This window comes from Chrysochloris asiatica, unplaced genomic scaffold (genome assembly GCF_000296735.1).
Source record: "Chrysochloris asiatica unplaced genomic scaffold, ChrAsi1.0 scaffold00055, whole genome shotgun sequence".
NCBI classification, from domain to species: domain Eukaryota; kingdom Metazoa; phylum Chordata; class Mammalia; order Afrosoricida; family Chrysochloridae; genus Chrysochloris; species Chrysochloris asiatica.
The window spans coordinates 18,409,387-18,419,160 of record NW_006408573.1 but is presented as its reverse complement, the minus strand read 5'-3'; the positions used below and the strand labels follow the sequence as shown (position 1 = coordinate 18,419,160).

Below are 9,774 nucleotides of genomic sequence, written 5' to 3'. Positions count from 1 at the left end.
CTAGGTGGAAGCCGGTGGCAGAACCATGGCGGGCGGGGAAGACCGCGGGGACGGGGAGTCGGTATCGGTGGTGACTGTGCGGGTACAGTACCTGGAAGACACCGACCCCTTCGCATGTGCCAACTTCCCAGAGCCGCGCCGGCCTCCTACCTGCAGCCTGGACGGAGCATTGCCCCTGGGCGCACAGATACCGGCGCTTCACCGCCTACTGGGAGCGCCGCTCAAGGTGAAGGGGGCCAGTGAAAGTTTGGGGGCAATCGGGAGTTCAGGGTCGGCGCCATGAAAACCTATGGGAGGTGCCCCTCCGTGAGAGGCCAGAGTGGATGCGCTCCTCAGGGAGTCTTGTGCTGTGGGCCCAGGGTCCTGCTGCCTCGCCTATGGGGGACGCCTCTCAAATTGAAGGGAAACTGAGGACAGAAGATGGGAGTTGGTATTCTGCGCCACCCCGGGTGCCCTTTAGGCCAGGCCCAGCCTGTACAGGTGATCGGGGTCCATTTGCTGCCTGTCTGCCAAGGTAGCTCCTCTAGGAAGGATGACTGTAGCTGTTCGGGCAATAGCGGACCCAGGAGGCGGAGCTGGGGGAGGGACCAGCTTCCACCTGCTTCAGGTAAAGTGAGGCGGGACTACGACAGGGGGTGGAGCCCGGGAGGGCCACTAGAAGCGGCCAACGCTTAGAACAATATTTGGAGGTTGATTGGTTCCTTTCGGGTAGAAACCCTGGTCCTTAGGGACGTGAGTCCGGCATGAGAATCCCGGTGAAGAAACCCCCATCGGGTGAGGGGAATACCCGGGAAGCGACTCGGACGCGGGTAGGCAGAGCGGAGCACAGGAGGTTACCCGGGTGGAAAAGCCCTCTGAGTCACTGCCCCCACCCCACCCAATACACCCACGGCCGCCGGCCCGCAGCTGGAAGGGGGCGGGTCCGTCTAATTTTAAACCGCGGTCTGCCCTCGTTTGCCCAGGCCGCGAAACCGATTGTGCTCAGTGCCGGGCGAGGCCGGTTTTCAGATTGCATGCCTGCCTCTCCTCCTCGCATGCTCTGCCTTTAGCCCCCAGCAGGCAACCCTTTCGGGCGCGCTCAGTTTCCGGTCGAGGATGCAGAGAGGCGCGCTACCACCCACCCACCCCCAAGGTTTTCTGCCCGCCCCGAATGGTGGGAGACAAGAGAAAGGCGGCACGGGTGTCTTCTCAGTTTCAGCTGGGAGCCGAATTGCGCAAACTTGCCCCCTGGGCCCGGGGTCTCCCTTGGAATGTGCCCCGGGCGCCGGGCCCCCAGCCTGCATTCCTTGAGTTGTGGGCCAGCCCCGCCTCCGAGCGCGGGCGGGAGGGCTGGGCCGACTATTGGCCTAGGGAGAGGCACGTGCCCGGGCAGAGCCCCGGCTTCAAGGCCATCCAGCTGCCGCGCACTACCCACCCTCAGAGTGCTAATCTGACCTCCTGTATGGGGAGATGGGTGCAGAACTGAGGTTCCCGCCCCCTCCTTGAATTATTGACGCCGAAATACTGGAGAGAAGCTTGTTTTCCTCCGGGTCTCTCCTTCAGGACAGTACCTGGCTGGCCCTGACATACCTCTTCCCAACTAGAGACAGATGTGAGAGGTCGGCCGGCAGGAAGGGCCCAGCACATCCTACCAGGTGCTCTGCGCTCTGCTCTCCAATTGAGAACAGTTCTGAACTTGGATGGAAAGTGTCTTATGTCCTTTGCCCCATTTTCATGAGCACCTGGACCGGACAGAATCCAATCAATCTCCGCTAGGTACAGGGACAGGTTAGGGGGCAGGTCCACTGCGCTACTACAGTGCCTAGAACCGAAGGTCCCTGGGACTGGCAGCCCTGCCAGGAATGGCCAGATATGCTTCTATGTGCTCTTCCCAAATATAAACTTTGACCACAACCCCGGAATAGAAGGCTGGAGTAAGAGGGGCTGAGAATAGAGTAGGGGCAAGGACATGGGGGGGGGCCTTGCAGGAAATGTCAACAGCTGTTCCTCCCCTAATCCCCTAAGTGGGTGCCCCAAGAGAGCCTTGAGGGCACAGATATGACTCAGGCTGGCATTAATAGCCCTCCAGAGGGGAGAGTAGGCCCCCAAACCCATGCATATCCTTTTGTCCCAGGCTGTGGGACAGAAATAATAGGGAGAGATTCTCTACTTACTGTTTCATGGTTTATACGCTTATCCATCAGGGGACCATGCACAATCAAGTGATGTCTGTCTTCAACTTGGGCACCCATCCCCATTTATCCCTGGGGATGTGCAAAGGCCTGTCCCACTCCCTGGGACTTCACCCCTCATACCCCCTCAGGCTGGGCCTCCTATCTAGGGGCTTCCTTTTCAAAAGATTCAGAACTTTTCAGGTCTGAGAAGGCCTTGCTCATTTCCTCCCTGTCTAGGAGGAAGCTCCTAGCCACAGCCTCTGACTCATCTCCTGGCCCTGGGGGGTGGAGGTGGGAGGGGTCCTGGCAGTGCCTTGGGTCAGGCCTGATGTCCCCAGGGGAACTCAAGAGTGTCTTTCTTCCCTCTTCAGACTTCTCCCAGGACCTTCCTCCTCTGATGCAGTAGGAATCTGACTCTAACTGTATCTCAATTCTCACCCAGCACAGCCCTGTCCTGTTCTCCCTAGAGCTAACCTTTGTCCTTCCTGGAGGTGCTTCAGGAGCCTCTCCCTGTGACCCAAGGGCCCTGCCATATCTGGGATATTGCAGACTTCTCTCTGGGTGCTGCCCTACACACAGAGGCCAGAATAGCCCCCTCCTCCTAGTAGCAGGCATTGTTGTTGTTAAGTGCCTTGCCATAGGGTTTCTGAAGAGTAGCTGTTGAGCTTGAACTGCCGACCTTGCAATCTAGTGCATTAACGCACAGGGCCACACCAGGACGCTAGCAGCAGGGATTTTGTTGTTAAGTGCTGTCGAGTTGGTTCCAACCCATACCAACCCTGTATAGGGTTTCCGAGAAGAAGCTGGTGAGCTTGAACTGCCAACCTTGTGGTTTAAACCGACCTTGCAGTCCAGTGCATTAACCCACAGAACAGCAGGGATGGTCTTAGAAAAAAAAGCCAAACCTATCCCCATTGTGTCAACTCTGACTCATGGCAACCCCATGTGTTACAGACTAGAACTGTGTTCCATGGGGTTTTTTGGGTAGCATGGTGTTTACAAGTCAGGCTGCCAACTGTGAAGTCAGCAGTTCAAAACTACCACCAGTTCCATGGGACAAAGCTGAGGCATTTTGCTCCCATAGATTAACAGCCTCGGAAACTCTGTATAGGGTTGCTATGAGTCAGAACAGACTCCACGGTACTTAACAACAACAACAATCTTTACAGAGGACTCCTGGTGTGGCGCTGTAGGATAAGCACTGGACTTGTAACCACAAGGCTGGCAGTTTAAACCCACCAGCCATTCCTTGGAAACCCTACATAGGGCTGCTATGAGTTGGAACAGACTCTATGGCAATTAACAATAACAGCAATTTTTATAGAAGTAGATTGCTAGCCCTTCCATTCAGAGTGCCACTGTTTGGGTTCTAACTACCTTCCATTCAGTTAGCTGTTGTTGTTAAGTGCCGTCTAGTGGATTCCAACCCATAGTAGCCAACAGCAATCCATTTGCACAACCCAGGGACCAATAACCCTAGAGATCTGGCCATTCCCAGCATCTTTGGCTCCCAGCAGTGGCTACACATCCGCAGGGCAGGGTATCATTGCCCCAGAGTGTTTCCTATCCTTGCCCCTCCCCACACAGCTTCACTTTACCTCTGAGGAACAATCTGGGAACTAACATATGACCCTGACCTTCTAGGTTAGTGGTCTCAGTCAACTGGAGGGATCCCAGAGGGCTCATAAAGGTCAGGTAAGGATGCTCTGGTGATGAATTAGACTCTTTAGGTCCCTGTTCTGAGGATTTGTTGTGAGATCATAGAAGATTGCAGTGTGTATATAAGTCTTGGAGTCCTGGTGTGGTGCGGTGGATTAATGCACCAGACTGCAAAGCCATTTGAATTGCAAAGTCGGCGGTTCAAGCTCACCAGTCACTCTTTGGAAACCCTATACAGGGTCACTATGGGTTGGAACCGACTCAATAGCACTTAGCAACAACATATAAGTCTTGGCCCCTCTCAGCCTCCTCTGGAACCAGTATGTCCAGTATGCTGGTCATTCCAGTATGCTGGTCATTCTGAGGTTGGGTTGCAACTTGGTGAGAGCCCAGTTCCTCAGTCCTGGCATGGGTAGGCATTGTTATCCCAGCACAGCACATATGGTGCCTGTTTATTCATGTGTTCCCCTGCTGGAACCGGGAGGACCAGTTTGGAGTATTTGCAAGGTCCAGAGAGCTTAGGGATGGGCCGTCTCCAGCTCTTGACTCCCCTCCCCTCCAGGATTCCCTGAAGCACTTCCAAGACCCATACACCCAAGATCTGGGTCCTGTGACCCCATTCCATTCCTGGCTGTGTGGCCTAGAGTAAGCTCACTGAACTTTTGGTTTTGTCACCTGAAAAAGGATTGTTGGGAGAACCTAATATAATAGGCAGCCCAAAGCCTGTCAAAGAAGAGACGGAACAAATGCGAGTGTCTGTCCCAAAGGTGCATCCATGTCTTCGTATCCAGGAAGTCACAGTCTAGTTGGAGATCCAAGATAACAAGAAAGGGGTCCTCAGAGCACAAGGCCCTCTGTTTATAGGGGAGAAGAACAAAGAGACAGTTAGCAAATCATTTCATAAGAACAACAGGCCTTCAGTATTTGATTCCATTCTCTTTGTACTCTGCTCTAGAGGGCCTGAGGTGAGACTGTTGTGTCGACCCCTCATTCCCAGCTGTTCCTCACATGTCCGTTCTGACCTGATTGGACTGTTGTAAAAGTGTTGGGGAGTAAGTAACATGGCCCCCTAAACTTGGCCCTGCATATAAAATCATATGCCAGAAAGTCAGCACCCGGAATAGCGAGAAAAAAGTGGGCCAAAGGCCAAAGTGAGGGGCTGAGCCTGGGAAGAATCGGGGAGGGCTCTCCAACCAGAGGAGTGAGGAAGACAAGAGCCAGGAGTGGGTCATGGATGTGGGCTCATGCTATGTACTGACCTTCAGCCTTGTCAGCAGGGACCAGGGTGTGGGTTTGCTCAGGCCTGGCCCAGCCCCAGGGTGTGAGAAACAAGGCCCAGAGTTTTGATTCCCAAAATGATGACCCCAGGAAGGGACCAGGGGTGTTTGGGACAAGCACCATCCTGCTGGCAGGAAGTTCCCCTTTTGCTGCTTTCCTGGCCCTAGCCCACCCCACCCCACCCCCACCCAGGACAGGCAGTTGAGGGGAGAGGCACTGTCCTGAAGGGATTAGACTGACTGGTACCCCTAGCCTCCCTCCCTAGGAATGGGACCCTGGCAGGATTGGATAGGTAAAACCACTCATACCACTGCAGAGGGGAAGGGGTTAAACCTACTCACCTGAGGAAGCTAGGTGAGTTAGCCTTCTGGCCCCAAGCCATGTGTGTCCTGGAAGGAGAGGGCTATTCTCTGCTCTGTTGATATGAGAATCTCCAAGTGTGTATGCAGAAGGCGGTGAGAGACCCTCCAGGTGGGCCTGCCCTTGCTCTAGATGTGGTTCTTGGCCTTCCAGGGGCCCATGAGCAGATACCAGGCATGTAAGCAATTACCAGGTATAATACAGATCACCCCCTCCAGTGCTTATCTGTTTTACAGAATTCTGCCGCACCCCTTTCTTAACACTCATGTTAAGAGGTTGTGACATGTATTTGCTAGCTGCTTCTGAAAGAACCCCAGTTCCATCTCTGGGTTTGAAAGAAGGAAACCCCGAGAGAGTCTTGTTCCTTGCTGTCTTCAACACCTAAAACCAAGTCTGGTTCCTGAATGTTTGAATGAATGAATGTACGTGATGTTGGAGGATTCCTGAGAGCTATGTATCTCTCAGAAGTCCCAGAATCCTCCCATCCAAAAGGAAGGTGATGCAGTTGTGCCTGGATGGGGGTGGAGTGGTTCAGCTGCTGAGTCACTGTGTGAGAAGCAGAATTAAGAGGCCTATGGTGCTGCCCTTAGCTGAGCTGGCCCTGGATGAGGTACCCAAGTCCTCAGGCCTTGCTGCCTGTCCCCGCTAGGCCCTGGAGAGGATGACTCTGCCCCTAGAGTGGGGAGAGGCCAGGCCCGCCCCAGGCGCCCAGAGGACGGCAGTCAGCCAGGCAGGAAGTGGGACAAAACAGCCTGGAGTGTTTGTCCCATGTCCCAGGCAGGGTGGGGGTGGGGTGGGGGGGTGGTCACCAGGCTTAACTGCCAGGAAGGAGACAAGTCAGGCTCTAAGGCATAAGCAGGGATGCAAAATCGGCAGGGAAAGGGCACTTGCACCTCAGGGGAACCTTGGGCTGGGTCCAGAGCAGGGTAGGGCAAGGCTGACAAAACAGCAAGAAAAATGCTAAGGTTGACTTTCCCAGTAGGATGGAAACCAGAAGACTCTCCGCCTCTCCAGAAGGTGGCCCTTCCCTGAGGCATGGCACCTCAAGGGCCAGAGTCACTCAAGTCAAGGGGACTTTGATGAGCCTTGTATGCTATGCTCTGGGTGCTATGTCAGGGAGGGGCAGAGTGCTGCCCTCAGACTCTCTGGAGTCGCCTCATTCTGGCCTCTCTACAGGTTTCCTCAAGGGGCCAAGTGCCTGGGGCTGGAGCCGGGTGTGTGTGTGGTGGTGGTGGGGGGAACATGGCAAAGGAACACATGGATGGAGTGTGTGCTCCAGTTACAAATGCAGGTTTCAGGGCTCCATTATAGATTTTCTTAGAGCCTAAAATTTGTATTTTTTATATAGGCTTCTAGGGCAGTTCAAACCCATTGGCTGCTCCTCAGAAACCCTGTACAGGGTCACTGTGAATTGGAACTGACTCGATAGAACTTAACAACAACAAAGGGGTCCCCTGGGACTCTTGGTGTGGTGCTGTAGGGTAAGCACTGGACTGTGAACCACAAGCTCAGCAGTTCAAACTCACCAGTTGCTCCTTGGAAACCCTAACCAGTATGGCTCTGAGCCAGAACCAACTCATCAGCATTTAACCAAGAAGAACAGGGGGGCCCTAAGGTCTAGCTCAGGCCACTGTAACTGTAGCCCACATAGAAGGAGGCAACATCTTGAGGGCCAGAAGTGGGCAGTCTCTAGATCAGTCCCTGTTCTTCATCATTGCCTTACTCACCAGACACACACTCTCTTTACTCGTCTTTCCCAGCTGGGTTTGTACCTCCCAACATTCATAACACTTTTTCCCTGGGCTTTAATGCTTGTGGCTGCAGCTCATCACCCTCAGTGATAAGGGCTGTGAGCTTCCTCAAAGACAAGAACTTCCTTCCATCTTCTCTTCACTCCTCTTCCTCCTTTATGTTCATGAGCTCTACAAGCTTTTAGTGAGCATTTGCAGTATGTTAAGTGCTGTGTTACGAATCGGGCTGTGACTCTCATGGTCAGCAGTTTGAAACTACCAGCTGTTCCGCAGGAGAAAGATGAGGCTTTCTGCTCCCATAAAGATTTACAGCCTCGGAAACCCTGTTACAGGGTCGCTATGAGTCGGAACCAACTCCACGGCACACAGCAACAAGTGCTGTGCTTACAATGAAATATGCAAAGACCTGGAGGTAGGAAACCAAAAGGGATGAATATGCTCAGCATTTCTCAAGCTAAAAGAAGCTAAAAAAAAAAAAATCAAGCCTCGATTTGCAATATTGAATTCAATGGGTAAAATATTGAATAATGCATGAAAAATCAAAAGAAGATGGAAGTAATAAACAGAGTCATTGTACCAAAAAGAATCAGTCAATGTTCAACCATTGATCAAGAACCAATGGTACTGAAGGAAAAAATCCAAGCTGCACTGAAGGCATCGGCAAAAAAACAAGGCTCCAGGAATAGAAAAAATACAACTTGAAATGTTTCAACAAACGGATGCAACGCTGAGAACATTAATTAGTCTATGCCCCCAAATCTGAAAGACAGCTACTTGGCCAACCAGCTGGAAGAGATCCATATTTTTGCTCATTCCAGAAAAAACATGACCCAACAGAATGTGAAAATTATCAAACAATACCATTAATATCACACACAAGTAAAATTTTGCAGACAATAATTCAAAAACAGTTGCAGCAGTACATGGAGAGGGAGCTGCCAGAAATTCAAGCCAGATTCAGAAGAGGACATGGAATGAGGGATATTGTTGACATCAGATGGATCTTGGCTGAGAGCAGAGAATACCAGAAAGATGTTTATTTGTATTTTATTGACTAGCAGAGGCATTCAACTGTGTGGATCATAACAAGCTATGGATAATATTAGCTTGTTATGATCCACACATAACAAGAATGGAACTTCGAAAACACTTGTGCTCATGTGGAACCTGTACATAGACCAAGAGGCAATTGTTTGAACAGAACAAGAAGATACTGAATCGTTTAAAACCAGGAAAGGTGTGTGTCAGGGTTGTATTCTTTTATCATACTTACTCAAGAAAATAATCTGAGAATCTGGACTATCTGAAGAAAGCAGCATCAGGATTGGAGGAAGGCTCATTAGCAAACTTGTAGATGATATGTAGATGATACAACCTTGCTTGCTGAATGTGAAGAGGACTTGAAGCATTTATTAATAAAGATCAAGGAATACAACCTTCAATATGGATTACAACTCAATGTAAAAAAAAAAAAAAATGAAATCCTCACAAGTGGACCAATAAACAAAATTATGATATAAATGGAAAAAAGATGGAAGTTGTCAAGGATTTCACTTTACTTGGATCCAGTCAACACTCTTGGAAACAGCAGTTAAGAAATCAAGCAATGTATTACAAGGGTGAGTCAAAAATTATCTGCACTCTGGCTGTAGAAGTTATTTTAATCAACTTTTAGAAAAGACAAATACATCATTTTTCAACATAATCTCCTTGCTTTGCAATACACTTTGTTCATCTGTCAACAAACTTTTGTATTCCCTTATTTTAAAATGTTTTAGACTGAGCTGCGACTTGGTTGACTTTTGAAGTTTTTTCTTGGTCTGTGATTGCGGATGTTTCCATTCCATACTCTGCTGTTTGCTTTCAGGAAACTGACCAAGAAAAAGTTCAAAAGTCAACCATCAGCTGGAAAATTGATGCTTACAGCTTTCTGGGATTCTCAAGGGCCAATAGTAGAACACCATCAGGAAAAAAGGTTCAACAATCAGCAATACTCATTACTGTGAGATGCTCACTGAGGAGCTGAAGCCTAAACCATGGACAAAATGCAGAGGGCTGCTATCCAAGGGCATTGTGATCTTGCATGACAATGCATGTCTGAACACCTCTGTCCACACTGTTGACACTCTACAAAAACTTGGTTTTGAGCTGTTAAAAGCGTTCTCTCTATAGTCCTGATCTTGCTTCATTGGATTTTACCTGTTTGGTCCCTTGAAAGCAGCCCTTCGAGGACGAAGATTCTCATCTGATGAGGAAGTGAAAACAAAGGTACATTTGTCGCTCGCAGCTCAGACTAAAACATTTTTAAATAAGCGAATACAAAAGTTTGATGATCGGTGGACAAAGTGTATGGAAAAGCAAGGAGATTATGCTGAAAAATGATGTATTTGTCTTTTCTAAAAGTTGATTAAAATAAATTCTACAGCCTGCGGATAATTAAGACTTTATCTCAGATACTTTGGACATGTTATTAAGAGGTCCTAGTCCCTGCAGAGAATGACAAATTGAAAAGGAATGGTGTTGCATACATCGTCAAAAAGAACATATCCAGATCAGTCATGAGGTACAATGCT

The 9,774-nt window shown here is 50.0% G+C and overlaps 1 protein-coding gene across 1 annotated transcript in view; it reads left to right on the top strand.

Moving 5' to 3' along the window:
* The first annotated feature begins 25 nt into the window (after positions 1 to 25).
* FHOD1 (formin homology 2 domain containing 1) overlaps positions 26 to 9,774 on the top strand; it is a 20,656-nt gene continuing 10,907 nt past the window's right edge. The window contains exon 1 of the mRNA XM_006863607.1: positions 26 to 226. Coding sequence (XP_006863669.1) covers positions 26 to 226 — 201 coding nt within the window. The remainder of the gene's footprint in view (positions 227 to 9,774) is intronic.